Source organism: Centroberyx affinis, unplaced genomic scaffold (assembly GCF_046629955.1).
Source record: "Centroberyx affinis isolate AG114_WGS23_722 - 3 ecotype Tasmania unplaced genomic scaffold, CSIRO-AGI_Caff_v1 ptg004593l_1, whole genome shotgun sequence".
NCBI lineage: Eukaryota > Metazoa > Chordata > Actinopteri > Beryciformes > Berycidae > Centroberyx > Centroberyx affinis.
In genome coordinates this window covers 182,201-200,000 of record NW_027282210.1, presented here as the reverse complement: position 1 = coordinate 200,000, position 17,800 = coordinate 182,201, and the positions used below count along the sequence as shown (strand labels likewise).

The 17,800-nt window shown below is 45.5% G+C and overlaps 1 protein-coding gene across 1 annotated transcript in view; it reads left to right on the top strand.

Annotated features, from left to right (window-relative positions):
* The window catches only part of ppfia4 (PTPRF interacting protein alpha 4), a 45,060-nt gene that overhangs the window by 25,972 nt on the left and 1,288 nt on the right, over positions 1-17,800 (top strand). Inside the window, 27 exon segments of the mRNA XM_071544498.1 lie at positions 1,179-1,280; positions 1,462-1,626; positions 1,895-1,983; positions 3,385-3,445; positions 4,341-4,562; positions 5,418-5,564; positions 6,398-6,532; positions 6,993-7,076; positions 7,819-7,950; positions 8,120-8,182; positions 8,287-8,378; positions 8,473-8,602; positions 9,085-9,260; positions 9,798-10,026; positions 10,178-10,213; positions 10,614-10,745; positions 10,824-11,019; positions 11,081-11,186; positions 11,330-11,411; positions 11,815-12,015; positions 12,604-12,666; positions 13,739-13,765; positions 14,191-14,366; positions 14,584-14,681; positions 15,491-15,666; positions 16,366-16,434; positions 16,523-16,709. Coding sequence (XP_071400599.1) covers positions 1,179-1,280; positions 1,462-1,626; positions 1,895-1,983; positions 3,385-3,445; positions 4,341-4,562; positions 5,418-5,564; positions 6,398-6,532; positions 6,993-7,076; positions 7,819-7,950; positions 8,120-8,182; positions 8,287-8,378; positions 8,473-8,602; positions 9,085-9,260; positions 9,798-10,026; positions 10,178-10,213; positions 10,614-10,745; positions 10,824-11,019; positions 11,081-11,186; positions 11,330-11,411; positions 11,815-12,015; positions 12,604-12,666; positions 13,739-13,765; positions 14,191-14,366; positions 14,584-14,681; positions 15,491-15,666; positions 16,366-16,434; positions 16,523-16,709 — 3,376 coding nt within the window.

Below are 17,800 nucleotides of genomic sequence, written 5' to 3'. Positions count from 1 at the left end.
AAACCATAGCAAATATTAGAAATCAGCTTCCAGCAGAAAGTGTGTGTGCGTCACTGTCTTGCTCTCTATTGTATGCTTTAATGGCATTACTGTGTGTTTCTTCTAGTGTAAATCTGATGGATGGCCCTTCGACAGAGTAACAGCAACTCTGTCTTATTGGGAAGAGGATTCAGTGTGGGGCTGGGAGACAAGGACAAATGGGTAGCAACAGTTATAAACCTCACATCACCTTCTGATATGAGAACTGACACAAACACAAGTTGAATGTAGAGAGAATCCTTGTTCAGAAATGGTGTGATAAGAGCATTGACAGCACAAAAAAAAAGCACAAAATGTCCATGAAATTTCCAATATGTGGTTATTGGTGCATTCTAGAACAAAGAGCATATAGATAATGAGTTAATTATTGGACTTTTGGATCCACAGAGCAGTTTTTCAGCTACAAAACACTTGGATTATGCAGCACAAACTGGTGGAGAAATTTGATAGACACTTTATGCATTTTTTGGGACTGTAAATAGAATGGCTACTATCTCATTTTATAAGCTTCACCGAAAAGCACAGCCTTCTGTCACCATGCAGACTGAAGAATGAACACCAACAAATTAGATAGCACTCAAGTATGAGGAAAGTCCTTGCACTGTCAATTGGAACGGCATTTCCTGGATGTCTGTGTTTGATTGTCAAAGATAGTAAAATGGCAGCGTTCTTGGTTCTCTTACACCTGCAATTTCACTGTATTCCTTTTCGCAATATAATTAAACTAGCTATTACATGACGATCTGAACAGCTAAACATTTCAGCACAATCATGTTCACTTCAGCAGATATTACCATTTGCTGGTAATGGTGGAAAGAAAAGTGACTGCATATCAAGTTGTAGTATTAGGCAAATCTGAGTTATTTGTCCTATTTCTGCCCTATTTCAGGTAGACTAAGCAAATTCTGCTGTGTAAGTTGTGGAAATGTCTCAGCACCAGTGTCACCAAGATAAATTCCTGCACATTTATTATTGTACTTGGCAAACAAAGTGATTCTAATTTTGACTGTATTGTCCTATTGTTTTCCATTCTGACACCTTAGTAGACTGAAACAAAATGTGAAGTATTTTCTAAAAGAATAGAATAGATTATGCTGATAGATGATATTAACCTCTGTATTGTTGTGTGTGTTGTGCAGGAGTTTGCCACCCTGACCAAGGAGCTGAACGTATGCCGGGAACAGCTGCTAGAGAAAGAGGAGGAGATATCTGAGCTGAAGGCGGAAAGGAACAACACCAGGGTATGTGTGTGTGTGTGTGTGTGTGTGTGTGTGTGTGTGTGGGGGTGTGGGTGTGTGTGGTGAAATTGGGGAAAACAAACAATGTTTTTCCAAGATTGAAGTTATTATTCCCCTCCGGTGTGCATGCATTGTGTGTGTGTGTGTGTGTGTGTGTGTGTGTGTGTGTGTGTGTGTGCTGTAGCTGCTGCTGGAGCACCTGGAGTGTCTGGTGTCTCGTCACGAACGCAGTCTGAGGATGACAGTGGTGAAGAGACAGGCACCACCACCGTCTGGAGTCTCCAGCGAGGTGGAGGTCCTCAAAGCTCTGAAGTCACTGTTTGAGCACCACAAGGCCCTGGATGAGAAGGTGGACACACACACACACACACACACACACACACACATACAGTATATATCCACACCAGCACACTCCTCTCAGCAGGCAAGCCACCCACAAGTGATTTAAAACATGAATTGTGACACAAAACAAATCCCTCTATTTCCAGGCTTAAGTCTCTCTCTTCCTAATTTCTATCTAATCCACACTGTTGCAGTTCACTTAAAGTTCACACCAGGTTGCAGTGCCATGTGTGGGTGTGTCTTCATGTTTTTGGACTTTTTGGTGTTACTGTCAGGTGCGTGAGCGGCTTCGGGTGGCTCTTGAGAGGGTGGCCACCCTGGAGGGACAGCTAGCAGCCACCACACAAGAGGTGAGGCGCTCGAGGTGTGTGTGTGTGTGTCTATATGTGCGTGTGTGTGTGTGTATGTGTGTGTGTTTGTGAGAAACGAGAAACATCTGTCAAGTCCCTACCAGCCATCTGTTGAAGCCTCCAGTCTGATATATGCTCCAAGTGTCACACGGGATGAGAGGCACTGTCTTCTCTACCCTCTGTTCATACACACACACACATACGCACACACATACAGACACACATACACACACATGCACAGACACACACACAATCTCTCCTTCTGTACTCATCTATTTAAAAAGATGTCATTAAAGAAACCATTATAAAGACAAAAATATGCTAAATATTCACAGCAGGCTCTGTTAAGCCAGAAGCCCAGTGGGTTATATAAGGTCCAAAGTCAAAGCTTGTTAACTTGCACTGATCACAGAATATTACAACAAGACTGGCCCCGCACTGAAACACACCCGCCCCTATAGCTAACTGTTGTGACTGTAATTCATATTTGTAGATATGTAAAATATGGGAGAGCAAGTATGCTGGCGTGTGTGTGTGTGTGTGTGTGTGTGTGTGTGTGTGTGTGTGTGTGTGTATGTGAGAGCCAGGCTTCCCTCTGGGAGGGGGATTTTTGTTCTTGGATGCGCCAAGGGAAAAGAGAAGACAGTAAATGTGTGTTTGTACTTTTTTTTTTTTTTTTAATCTACATTGCAGTTGAGCATGGTGAGACAAAGGAAGGATGGAGAGTCTATGGAGCGAACAGATGGATCCAAACCTACATGGAAGGTCTGTCTGGCTGTGTGATTATCTATCTGCTCTGTGTCTTGTTGTTGTGGGGGGGGGGTTTATGTCTGCCTATAGTATTTGTCTCTGTCTGGCTGCTACCTCTTTCTTTGTTTCTCCTGTCTCACTCTCTCCCACACAAAAACACATACACTCACCTTTACTCTCTCTCTCTCTCTCTCTCTCTCTCTCTCTCTCTCTCTCTCTCTCTCTCTCTGGTCTCTCTCTCAAACACACACACACACACACACACACACACAAGGCAGGTGAGCTAAATGTAGCATACTGTAAATCTCCCTTACCTTTCTGATAATGATAATGCGTTGGTTGTTCTTGCTCTCTGTCTGTGCCCTGTCCTCCCTGGTTTGAGGCCAGCCCCGAAATGAGCACACATTATGTAACTGTGTCTGTGTCCATCCACAGGGAATAACAAACCTCCCCATGATTAAACAGCAGAGCCTGTTCGTATCTGGATGGAAATCGCCTTCCTCTGTACGGGCCGGCAGCCGCGTGCTCTAAGAAACACCACGAGATTCAGCTACTGTGGCTTCTCTTTCACTCAGAGAAAAACTATAAAGCAAGATATTTTGATTCAAAGAATAATTAAACCTGAAAAATCAATAACATACCATTAAGAAATGATGAGAGCAGAGAGATGACTATATTAAAGGAAGACGACAAGAGAGAGGGAGAGAAGATGGAGAGCACAAGGGGGTTGGCTGGTGTAGAAAGGCAGCTACAGAGGAAAATGATTATAAAGAAGAGTGTAGTTTCATTCACTCTCTCTGAGTGGGTAGTGTGCGCTGTGCCGACACACATTCTGTCAGCACCATCCATCCTTGACCACCCACTGCCCCATCGACAGCCACCATCCCCAGATGTTACAACCAGCACCATTTGGTGGATGTTTTTATTCAAAGCGCCTCACAGTAGTATGAGTGCATACATTTTCAGCATGGGTGGCTCCAGCAGGGAGTGAAGCCCTAACCATGGCATGGTTTGGGCCATGTTGTACCGACTGTAGTGTCAGTCAGGTGGGGGAACACAATGCTATTTCCAGAGACCCAGGGAGTAAAGCTAATAAGTAAACGCATATGGTGTGATGCTCTATTGTAGTCACCAGGAGTGTTTTACCACATAGCTTCAGACCATTTAGGGCCATTTCCCCCTGTGTGTGTGTGTGTGGGTGTGTGTGTGTGTCTAAGTTTTATGTTTCTGTATGCTATTCATGAGCAGGCAAAATGGGAAAATGAGGGAGCGGAGGGGGGTCCTACTAACTTTGCTGCCCACTGTTTTGCCTGTCTGAATATGTCTCCCTGAAGGTTCATTTAATTAAAGCCCTGGAATTAACTCCACTTTGAGCTGTGAAGAGAAGAGAAACAACATCAAAACAACAACATGGCAGCCTAACCTCATACAACCCTCCCCCCATATGCAAACACTCAACTCTTTTTATCTAGGTCATCCAAAAACTTCTCTACCTCTCAAACAACTCTTAATACCCTCCTTTGCATATCACTTTTATGTATGTTAACTATATGTAACTTTCTTACAAATTCCAGATGAATAAATTTGATATCCGTTACTTGTGTGTGTGTCCACCTTACAGAGACTGCCCAACGGCTCCATAGACGCCCATGATGATGGCAGTCGGGTGGCTGAGCTTCAGGAGCTGCTGGACCGGACCAATCAGGAACTGGCCCAGACCCGCGAGCGTTCCACCTCTCTCAACGGCCGCGTGGCCGAGCTTGAGGCGGAGCTTGCCAATGCACGCCGAGAACTGAGCCGCAGCGAGGAGCTGTCAATCAAACAGCAGAGGGAACAGAGAGAGGTGAGCGTAAATTAGACGAGAGCTGATGAATGATGGGGAGGAGTAAAGTGAGAGGGACGAATGTGCTTTTGATCTGGCAGTGAGTGTTTAAGCACCCAGAGCAGCAGTCAACAATGAGTTTGAGCTGAAGATCACTTCTCAGTCAAAATACGGTCTACTGTAGCACCCTCTATCACCTCTACTTCCCACTCATACAGAGAAGTTCTGCATGGTAGCTGAAACTGATTAAACATGCACAACATTGTGTTGTGCCACATTTATAGTAATTGCCATGGATAGACGACATTACTTTTGAATGTCTTGTTCTTACTTCTCAAAAAGACAATCATGCTCCTATGCAGGTCTATCTGTCTCAATACCTTGATGTCAAGTCATCACACACAACAAGTACAGTTGGTTTTATAACCGCAAAGGCTAGGTCATGGCTAAAGCATTTCATGGTGATTAACCAATCTGTGTAGCTACTTATTCCTATTAAAAGGCTTAGCTGACGAAGACTGTGATGCACAGTTGATTTCACTACTGTTGACAAAATGCACTTATTGTAAGTAGCTTTGGACAAAAGCGTCTGCTAAATGACATAATGTAATGTAATGTAATGTTTCGATCACTCTCACCACAAAATTTGGGGGAATTTGACCATGGAGATACATAGTCATAAATCAACCAACAAAGTCTTGTCTGATTATAACATTGGATTCTATGTTTTGATAAGGCTTTGACATCAACTAGAGCTAGAGTCAATCACCATTGAAGGACTGAGAACCACTGGCCTAGAGTTTCCCTTACCATGCAGCTTTTGGCCCCACCACACACACAGGTGTGTGTTTTTCTCTTACTATTTGCCTGTTGTAGGGGCTGGCGCAGAGAGAGGATATGGAGGAGAGGATAACAACGTTAGAGAAACGCTACCTGGCTGCCCAGCGGGAGACCACCCACATCCACGACCTCAACGACAAGCTCGAGAATGAACTGGCCACCAAGGATTCCCTGCACCGACAGGTAACAACTGAGCAGGCCCATAGAAACCTGGTTGGCATGGAGGTACAGCGTCTGAAAAACAATAATAAAACCAATTGCACTCAGTGAACTGACACACTGCTCCACTGCCCTTTCATAAAACAGCCAATAAAACTTCACATAAGGACTGAGTCAGTATCCGTGAATGTGTCATGTCACCATTATAAATGTGCCGGCTGTAAGGATGTGTTATTATCCAGAGGTGGTGACACCAAATGTGGCACATTTATCTTGATGCAAGGTGGCATCCAAGTTATGGATTCAGGCTAATGTGCTGTCTCTCTCTCTCTCTCTCTCTCTCTCTCTCTCTCTCTCTCTCTCTCTCTCTCTCTCTCTCTCTCTCTCCACTGTCTCTCTGTCTCTCGCAACATTTTAATATTTCATGCCTTAACCATGTTATCCACAATACACCAGAGATGATAATAAAATAAAAAATCTATTGAGATTTTTTTTTCAAATGAAACTGCATTTAAGTCACTGTCTATTGATCTAGGTGGGTCATATTTGAATTTGTTATGTACTATACAATCCAAATGACACTCATTCCACAAAGAAATTGTGGAGGACACTGGGTTTCAGACAGACGAACGGACAGACGGAGAGACAGACAAACGAGTGAGAGAAAAAGAAACAGCTTGCTCAGAGGTTCATGTGCAGTTCAGGGTGACGCTGAGTTCACCTCCACATGGAAAACAACAGCAACAAGAACATCCTCCCTTTGTGCCCATGTGTCCTTACTACTGGCTGGTTGCACTGTAGTGTGTACACTGGTTACATCTCTCATCACGCTGTGTGTGTGTGTGTGTGTGTGTCAGAGCGAGGAGAAGGTGCGCCAGCTGCAGGAGCTGCTGGAGATGGCAGAGCAGCGGCTGGCTCAGACCATGAGGAAGGCTGAGACCCTGCCAGAGGTGGAGGCTGAACTGGCACAGAGAGTGGCAGCATTGTCCAAGGTAACACACACACACGCTGAAGGAAGGCACACAACCTTAAAATCCAAAGTGACACACACACACACACACGTAGACACACACAAGCTCATACACATGCTCTTACTCATTAGGTTAGGTAACATGTCAGTCCGTCACATATAGTTAACCGTTACTGTGCCACACAGACAGAAAGGCATTCAGAGGGGGATGCTAAAATGTATGATTGTTATAAATATTTATTCAGTCAGCATCAAGATGCTGATCATATAAATTAGCTGAGACCATTCTAGAAATGTAATTGGAAGACATATTGTTGAAACTGTAGCAAAATATATTAACACAGCACAAAGAGAATCAGTAATGCACATGTAAGCAGACAGAAGTGACACACAACACACCTACATTTGACAGATATACAGACAGACATCAACACAGATACACAGAGGCAGCTGTACTGATATGTGAGTGTCTCCCCCTGCAGGCTGAGGAGCGCCATGGCAACGTGGAGGAGCGGCTCAGACAGCTGGAGTCACAACTGGAGGAGAAGAACCAAGAACTGGGAAGGGTGTGTGTGTGTGTGGTGTGTGTGTGTGTGTGTGTGTGTGTGTGTGTGTGTGTGTGTGTGTGTGTACCAGCCCTGCAGGGTCTCTCTGACCTCTCACTATGTTGTGTGGGCTGATGTTTCACATTAGTTGGGCGCCTTGACTCTTGGCTCTGTGCTCCCTCATGCATACACATGCACACACACATGCGCTCACACACACACACACACACACACACACACACACACACCAAGAGCTCGCCATATTCCCAGTGCATTGTTGCATGAATATGAACCAAATCCACATCCTGCTGCAACACATTTCCCCTCCCCCATACAAGCCTGATTGGCTGCTATCTTTAGACTCTGAATAATTCACGCATGGCTAATTTCTCTCTCTGCGTGCGATCTCATGACTATATTTAGTTAAAGGAGCTCTCTGAGGAGGCAGATGTGTGTTTGTGTGTGTCTGTGTTCATTTACTTGGAATGGAACTACTATAGGATGCATTTTAAGCACAACTCTTTCCATTTTAGAGAAGGCATTTAACCCTTTTTGATAATTACTTAAATCACCGTTACTGTAAAATCCATTGTTGGCCAAGAAGACCTAAGTCTGGCAACTGGTGATCTTGGGCTAAATGCTCACACTTCATCCCTTAATCCATCTGGAGATGCTTGATTAGCTGCAAAAATACATTGAAATGGAGATTGTGTCAAAGATAAAATGTAATGATATCATTCCCCCATCTCTCTCTCCTCCTCAGGCTCGACAAAGAGAGAAAATGAATGAGGAGCACAACAAGCGTTTATCTGACACCGTAGATCGTCTGCTCACTGAGTCCAATGAAAGACTGCAGCTCCATTTGAAAGAACGCATGGCTGCCCTGGAGGACAAGGCAAGGCCTGTACACACAGTCATGGTTCACATTGGCCTTAATAGAAACTGAACCCCTGATATTACCACTGATATTGGCTCACAGAACAAATGAAAAAATAACAAGTGTTCTACTTGGACCGGAGTTTTGGATTTTGCTTTGACATGGTTTCATGTCTTTTTTTGTCTAGAACTCTCTCATTCAAGACCTGGAGAACTGCCAGAAACAGCTTGAAGAATTCCACCACACCCGGGTCAGTAAGCTTTAATTGAATAACTGAGCCACTGAAAACTGAAAGCTGTCTACGGTCCCCTCATTCGCAGCTCACATCCCCCATAATGCCCTTCTCTCCCCCAGGAACGGTTGATTGGAGAGATTGAGAAGCTGAGAAATGAGATTGACCATCTAAAGCGCCGCAGCGGGGTGTTTGGAGATGGAACTCACCCACGGTACACACACTCTCTCACATGCTCACTCCCAAACATAGTGCTATATACATTATTGATAGTGAACTGAGAAGCTGTTCTGTGCGTATGATCTCAGGTCTCACCTGGGTAGTGCCAGCGACCTTCGTTACTCAGTGGTGGAGGGCCAGGACGGCCACTACAGCACAACTGTCATCAGGCGGGCACAGAAAGGCAGACTGGCAGCGCTACGAGATGAACCAAATAAGGTGCCCATGTCTTTACCAGTACAATCCCAGTACCTCATATATACATATACCCAAGACGTCTAACATTCTACCAAACATACAGAACTACTTGCAAGCAAACATGGCAACTATTCTACTGACCACATACAGCTCCTTACACATGCTACCCTTGAGACCAACTCTTAAGTTCACTACTGCTTTGCTAATAAGTGTCAGTGCTTGGCTGGAACTATGACAAGACCCAGTGGGTGTCTTGTAGTGATCTGACCTCATGCCTAACCTGCCATTCTCTACTAACTTCTATGTCTCTCTGCCTCTGTCCCTCACTCACCTGCTGCCATGGACATGCTGTCTGATGTAAGTTCTCCGCTCATCCATTTCCTCTTATAACCGTCCATCCATATACATATACAGTACATACCGTGTCTTTTAGCATTTTCAAGTGTATGGATTTAATCAAGATTTGTGTCTGTTGCGTCCAGGTGTGTGCGATGTTTGAGCAGGACTACCCCTCGCTGCGTGGGAGCGTCAGTCACCTCCTTGGCAGTGACATCGAGGCAGAGTCGGACCTGGATGACGACGTCAGCTCTGCCCTCCTGTCCCCCAGCGGCCAATCAGACGCTCAGACTCTCGCTCTCATGCTGCAGGAGCAGCTCGATGCTATTAATGAAGAGATCAGGTGACAAACCACAGGCACATTAGATTAGATTACATGGCACTTTAATGATCCCCATGGGGAAATCGGGCCATCGCAGCAGCAATAGGATATAGATAAGAACAGAACAGAGTGTATTAAAGATTATACAATAAATAATTACAACAAAAAGAGCATACTGCATGCAGCAGTGATGGATGCACCAGTTTTGATAATGATATTAGATATAGGGCTGATAATATGTACAACATCAAAGCAAAGTGACTTGATTTGCTGCCCTTTAGACTCATAGAAGGATGTTAAATCTCTCAAACTGGGTTATATCTTAATCATGACCCCAAAATATGGGGTGTATGTTGTAGATTGTTTACTAAAAGTAATGGACGAGATCCTCAGAATTCAATGATAACTTATAGTGTGATACTTAGAATAGCTATTGACAGTAGATCGGTAAAAGTGTTGAATCCCAAAGACACCCACATATGAGTTCCATCTGAACTGTAGCATTTGTGTATTTGTGTGTGTGTGTGTGTGTGTGTGTGTGTGTGTATATATATAAAGGATGATCCAGGTGGAGAGGGAGTCGGCAGACCTGCGCTCTGATGAGATTGAGTCTCGTGTGAACAGCGGCAGCATGGATGGACTCAACGTGACACTGCGCCCCCGGGCCCTGCCCACCTCCGCCACCGCCCAGTCCCTGGCATCCTCCTCCTCCCCGCCCACCAGCGGGCGCTCTACGCCTAAACACCACGCACGCAACACCAGCCACCAGCTAGGCATCATGACTCTGGTCAGAGAACACACACATTCTATCTCTCTCTCTCTCACACACACAAACAGCCAATATGTTACATAAAAAAATATTCTAAAAATTATGTGTTGCATAACTGCCATGCATGTGGTTTCTTTTGTGTGTGTGTGGGTTGTGCTGTTGCTGACAGCCGAGCGATTTGAGGAAACACCGCAGGAAAGTGGCAGTAAGTTTGCAAACATAACTAAACTGATAACAATAAAAAGACACCATGACATGGCATCTTTACTTCCTTAATTTGATGCATAATGCAGTGAGGGATCATTCAAATGTCTAAACCAATGGAATATGAGTCAGGGAGAGAAAGACAGTTGTATTTGATGGGAGGGGTCTGGAGGGGCGGGATTTTTCATAAATCTGATGGTTTTATTGGTTAGAAATGTATATTTACACCTACTGGTGCAGCATGAGGTCACCATGAAACATACTGTGTTTTCCAGGAAGTAAAAGTCATGGGAGATCATTTCATGGGGACTTTAAATGTACTCGGTGAAGACACTTAATACTCCTTTGTGTCCTTCTGTGGCTTTTGTGACTGAACCAAGTTGCTTGTGTGACTGTCCCAGTCTCCAGTGGAAGTGCGCGAGGACAAAGCCACCATCAAGTGTGAGACGTCTCCTCCCTCCTCCCCCCGCAGTTTACGTCTGGAAACCAACTTCGCCCAGTTCACAGGCAGTCTGGAGGATGGCCGAGGGTACGCACACACACACACACACACTCGACTATGAATCTCTCTCTGTGTCTCACACACACGCATGGGTCATAACATTGTAAAGATTTCAATACACCATTTGTTTCCGCTGACCCATCTCACTAACGTGACTGTTAATAGCAACAAGCAGAAGAAAGGCATCAAGTCATCTATCGGCCGTCTGTTTGGGAAGAAGGAGAAGGGTCGACTGGACCAGACTGTGGGCAGGGAGGGACAGACTCTACCGGCCTTACCAGGTACACTGCATGGTACAGGCCACAGTACCATACTGATGCAGACTGTGTGTGTGTGCATGTGTGTGTAAGACAGAGAGACTGGAAGTAATGCTGTAGTATTATGTTTCAGACTTTGAGATGGGCATCGGTGACACCATGACTCTGGGAAAGCTAGGCACCCAGGCTGAGAGGGACCGCAGGATGAAGAAAAAGTAAATGCTTCCTTTCTTTCTCTGACGTGGTCTGCTTTTCTCTTATTACCAATGCATTTTTCCTCCCCCAACTGGAGAATTCATTCAGTTTTTGATCATTCTCTCTTCTCTCTCTTTCTGTCTGTTTTTCATTCCCTCCTCAGACATGAGCTTCTGGAGGAGGCCAGGAGGAGAGGTCTGCCCTTCGCCCAGTGGGACGGCCCTACTGTTGTCTCCTGGCTAGAGGTATACAGCCAACATACTTTTCTATCTAACAACCCTAAACCTCCATATCATTTACCTCTGTCTTGCTGTCTTTTTGTCGGGAATTCACTGATATCTTGACAAACCTGATTTGACAGCTCCAACCTGAGCCTTACCTATCTTATCTCTTCTGATGATGGTAATGATGACAATGATAATGATGAAGATGATCATGATCATGATGGTGTTCATGATGATGATGATGGCAATGATGCTGATTATAATAACAAAGATGCTAACAATGATGTTACTTGCCTAATGAGACGGCCCAGTATGATGATGCTGGTGATGAGAAGGAGAATGATGAAGATGATCACAGTGATAACATAATGGTGTTCATATTGGCAATGTTGATGATGTCAATGACTCCTACCTCTGTCTCCAGCTGTGGGTGGGGATGCCGGCGTGGTACGTGGCAGCCTGCCGGGCCAACGTGAAGAGCGGAGCCATCATGTCCGCTCTGTCCGACACAGAGATCCAGAGGGAGATCGGCATCAGCAACCCGCTGCACCGGCTCAAACTCCGCCTGGCCATCCAGGAGATGGTCTCCCTCACCAGCCCCTCTGCACCACTCACCTCCAGAACGGTACACACACACACACATGCGCAGGCGCTGGCTCACACATACACACACATACACTCCCATGTACATACACTTCACAAATGTGCATACACAAACATATCACACTCACATATATATGCACACAAAACTCTTGTAAACCCAGTCATAATACACTTGAACCTACACAAAAATAGAAATACACACAAACACATCTTCCACTTTTAGGCCTCACCTCTACCCCACATCCTTGGGTGATGACTCTTCTGCTGCCCAAAAGAGCATGGGGTTCTGTGGGAAACCTGCACTCATAATGCCAGAAATAGCTACTAGCTACCTGCCTGAAACACACTCCCTCCCTTGGCACCACTCAACACAGTGTGTGTGTGTGTGTGTGTGTGTGTGTGTGTGTGTGTGTGTGTGTGTGTGTGTGTGCGTATGTACGTGTGTGTGTGGGTGTGGGGGTGTGTGTGTGCTTGGACATGCGGGTGTGTGTGCACATGAGTGCATTCTTGTGTGTGTGTGTGTGTGTGTGTGTGTGTGTGTGTGTGTGTTAATGTATATATGTATGCATGTGTGTGTGTGTGCTTGTGTGTGCTCTCGTTCTCCGAGCAGTCCTCCGGAAATGTGTGGGTGACTCATGAAGAGATGGAGAACCTGGCTTCCTCCACTAAAGCGGTCAGTGCCATCTGGGTGCTCCCTCCCCTTTTCCCCCACCACACACACTCCCACTCTCACACTCACACTGTCCCCACCGTGCCACACATATGTCCACTTCCATAGCCCCCTTTAAATACCCACTATGTCACATACTACTGCATGCCAACAAGACTACCGCATTTTGTGCTTGTGCTGGTGCTTGCATGTGGGTGTGGGTTGTAACCTGTGGTCGTTTGTCTGTGTGTGTTTTGGTGTTTGCGTGAAAATTTACATTAATGATATGATTGTCAGTGACTTTGTTAGTGGCAAGTAAAGGTGTCATTATAATAATTGATGTGATTGAAGGTTAGCAGAGTCAGAACTCATAGCAGTCTTCTGAGGGGCTCAGCTACACCAGGTGCATTTCTGTTCCGTCCGTTTGTGTTGGAAGGGTCGGATCAGATACGCAGCCATCAACGCGCAGCCTGCTGCACTGGCCGCGCACACAGCACGCTGCCGGATCTGAAACGGAGCCGGATCTGAGCCGCAACTTCAGAGATACGCATGGCTTCTATTTTTGTCTGACTGCGCAGTGGTCTGTTGCATGTTCGAGCCATATAAATGCATAGAAATGCCAAGAATTTGATTATAATAGTCATTTATCACCATGGCAGCAAACAAAATAGAGGATACATGAACCAATGTCATTGAAATAAATGTTGCAGATGAGATGATTATCTATGGATAGTTGCTGAGGAGCCTTTTGTTTGGAGACAGTACGCCTACAGTCCAAAAAAGTGACATAAATACCCTATAGGGTACATCAATGTTTGTGGAAAAATAAGCAAAACTAGATAATTGTGTTCACTTACACATAGGTAAAATATAGATGGGTGCAACACAATGGGCAGACCGCGGAAGGAACAAGAAGGGACCTGGTGTAACAGCTTGAAATGCTGTTCGAATACGCAAATGCTTCGCATGCAGTGTAGTTTAGGCGTTAGGGTGTCTACTGTGTGTGTGTGTGTGTGTGCGTGTGTGTGTGTGTGTTTAGCTAGCCTGTATCTCTCTAACCCTGTGTATTGTCTCTGCCATGCTGGCGGGTGCTCAGGAGAATGAGGAGGGCAGCTGGGCGCAGGTGAGAACGCTGCTCTGCTAACATCTGCTTGGCTTGGAATAACACGCACCTGACACACACACTGAAACTGTGTCCACACTCCTTATGTATACACAATGCACGCATGTACGCACATCCAGACACAAACACGCATTCATACATAATGTACTTTTTTCCTAAGGAGAGTCAGTATATTATTTTTATTTAGACAGTGGGGAAGTAGCGAGGGAGAAATCTCTGGCGGGATTTGATCCTTGGTTTCAGAGACGATGGACTTAACCGCTCAACTAGCTCTGGGCACCACAACATCTTGATTTTTCACTTTCTCGCACACACCACAAGCGTGTGCACAAGTACACATTTCAAATTCTGAAACACAACGCATAGAGCATTAGTCTCTATCTCTCTCCTTATGTTACACACATGTAATGCTCCTCTCCCTGTAGACTCTGGCATACGGAGACATGAATCATGAGTGGATAGGGAACGAGTGGCTGCCCAGCCTTGGTCTGCCCCAGTATCGCTCCTACTTCATGGAGTGTCTGGTGGACGCGCGCATGCTGGACCACCTCACCAAGAAGGACCTGAGGAGCCACCTCAAGATGGTGGACAGCTTCCACAGGTCAGTGGCACTTAGCTTAGCTGCTGTTTGATCAACCTCTCCTTTCATCTGGTAACTGGATACATTAGCATTGGAGATGAGAAGGCTAATGATGTGTGTGGGTTCCTGTTTGTGGTGTCTGTGTGTGGGTTTCTGTGCGCATATGTTTGTGCCTTTGTATGTGTGTATGTGTGTGTGTGTGTGTGTGTGTGTGTGCGTGTGTGTGTGTGCACATCAGGGCCAGTCTGCAGTATGGGATCATGTGCTTGAAGAGACTCAATTATGACAGGAAAGACCTAGAGCGCCGGAGAGAGGACAGCCAACACGATATGAAAGGTAGACATTACACACACACACATATACATGTACAGCAGCAAAAAGGCAAAAACAGGCACGCACACACACACACACACACACACATATATGTATCCATTGGTACAAACAGTGGCACACACACACACACACACACACACACAGTCTCATCAGGCCAGAGTACCACCTAGTGGTTTTGTCTGGTATTGGTTTGGCCTGAGTATTCAGACAGCTGCACCTTATACTATCAAACCGACAACTGAAGGAAGGCCCACACTCTTATGAACCAAAGCACCACACCCAGGGAGGTACACACACACACACACACACACACACACACACACACACACACACACAAATACATACACACACACAGACCTACAGACACCCAGATCTGGCCAACACTTTCGACCTTATGACCTTGAGTTCTGCACATGAACTTGACTCAGCTGTCGTGTCAAATCAGAATCCTCCCCCCTACTTACACACACACGCACGCACGCTCACACACACACATAAACACACACTCACCGCCTGTTCCAACTTAGAAAGCTGGCTGACAGCTGTGCTTAAAGTGAACAAAGGGAGTGTGCCAGTGAGTTGACACTATGTGGACATACACATTATCTCTCTCTCTCTCTCTCTCTCTCTCTCTCTCTCTCTCTCTCTCTCTCTCTCTCCTCTCTCTCTCTCTCTCTCTCCTTGTTTTCTCTTTCTTTAAATCAATCAATCCCCCACTGCTGTTGCTGATATACATTGGTGTATACTATTGTATTACATAACTGCTACAGTGCCACAGTACCATGTATCTGACACGTTCCTGTATACTGTAGATGTGTTGGTGTGGACCAATGAGCAGGTGGTCCACTGGGTTCAGTCCATCGGTCTGAGGGAGTATAGTGGCAACCTGATGGAGAGCGGCGTTCACGGGGCGCTTATCTCTCTGGACGAGACCTTCGACTATAGCAGCCTAGCACTCATCCTGCAGATCCCCATGCAGAACACACAGGTGGGTATAGAGTACGTTGTACAGTATGTCCAGGGAGAGACATTTTTTTTTTAGAGGGCATTTTTTGACCCCTTGATCTGATTTTAGGGGCATTTTGGTCCTTTTCATGAGCAATTTTATTGGACTATGAAATATTACATTTGCATTGCATGTTGGTAAATAACCACTCAATTTGTACCACTAAGATTTGTTTTGTTTTAAATCTGAATATAGCACACATCCCACACTTTCCCCACTGCTGGAATCCCGTGGATGGTGTTATTTTCCCCAAATAGTCCATCTTCCACCACTCGATTGTCAAGGTTTTTTCTACACGGGTTGATTTATTTTTTGTTGACGCAGTGGTTTGTGTGCGGTCTGCATTTTCTTCTGCTGCTGGCTGCGTGGTGCCAACATTTTCTACTGCTTCAGGCTGTGTACTCCCTTGTTTTCTGATCAAAAAACGCTCCATTTTTCTCACCTAGAACGCACTTGAAAGAATTCCCCCGGCCACAACCTCTCCACAAATCACCCACAGGGGACAGTAGTCGCATTTGTGCGTGATTATTTGACAATTCAACAAAAAAAGGTTGAAAGGCAAAAAAACTCCTAATTATCAGAGGCATTTTTCAACAGCATTTTTGCCATGAACTCCCATCTGCCCTGTTTGAAGCATTCACTGTATCTTGTACTCACAGAGGTTGTGTGTGTGTTTTTTAGGCGCGGCAGGTTCTGGAGAGGGAGTTCAACAATGTGCTAGCCTTGGGCACCGACCGCCGACTAGAAGAGGTGACCTCACAAGCTGTCGCTTCATTCAAAGATATTGTAAAAAAGTAGCCAATTATCTAATCCCCTCCATTTCTCCCTGTCCCTGTAGAGTGGGGACGATAAGTCGTTTCGGCGCTCTCCATCGTGGCGCAAGCGGTTTCGGGCGCGAGAGGGAGGGGCGGGGCTGGGTATGATGGCGGGCTCCATGGAGACGCTGCCCGCCGGCTTCCGTATGTCCTCCATGTCCGTGCCTCCCTCCATGACTTTGGTGCCCAAGAAACAGCTCCAGCCTGAAGGTGTGTTGCAGTGCTAACTGTCCAACACTAACTCGGCCTACTTAATATCTTGTGTGCGTGTGCGTGTGCGTGCTTACCATTTTGCCAGCTTGTCCTGACTAACTGCATGCTGTGTCCTCTCTGTCCCGCTGTGCCACGCCCCTCTGTGCCACACCCTCTCTAGCTCCTCCCCCGGCGCCTCCGAGACTCGATCCCTCAGCCGTACGGACCTATTCATGCTAACTCGTCTCCGCTTACTAACAGGAGCGCTAATGCTAACAGGTAAGCTAACAAAACACTAGCTAAAGCTACTGTAGCAGCAGGTAAGAACTTAAGAGTTTGGCACGCTTTTAACCAGCAATGGCATGCGGCAGGAATGTGGCTCTAACTTACATGGCAATGCTAAGATTGATGGTGCTTACTACTAAGATTAGACCAATATAGGCCTATTGGTTTTACCGATATATTAGGCTCATATTGGCCTTTAATTGTCCCCCACCAAAGGGGGGACTATGGATCGGTCTCTGTCCGTTCGTTCGTTCGTTCGTTCGTTCGTTCGTTCGTTCGTTCGTTTGTTTGTTAGTCACACTGTAACGTTGACTTTGTGCTGCTAGGGGGCGGCATTGACAATGAATGGGGACTCAGTGGTAAAGCAGGTCATACAGTTAAAGTTATCATACAATGTGGGGGACAATGAATGGGGACTCAGTGGTAAAGCAATACAGTTAAAGTTATCATAGGTAACATAATAGTCTACAAACGCTACACACTTGGAGACATCAGACTGGGTTGATGTGTTGAAGTGAGAGTCAATGGATAATTTTTGGGCAAACCTCTAACCACAAGACACTGTAGTTATTGTACAGTTGTTGGACTGTTGTACTGTTATTATTATTATTCATCACTGCACTACCACTGTGCTGTCAGGCTACTTATATCATATTACCACTTACCTACTGTGCAATACCATATATCACTTATCATTTATATTATTCATAACACTCACGCTCCTGGTGTTGTATGTTATATTGTATATTGTATTATAAATTGTATTGTAGTGTACATTGTGTAATATATGGATTGTATTTATTGCGTATTGTAGTTCTTATATC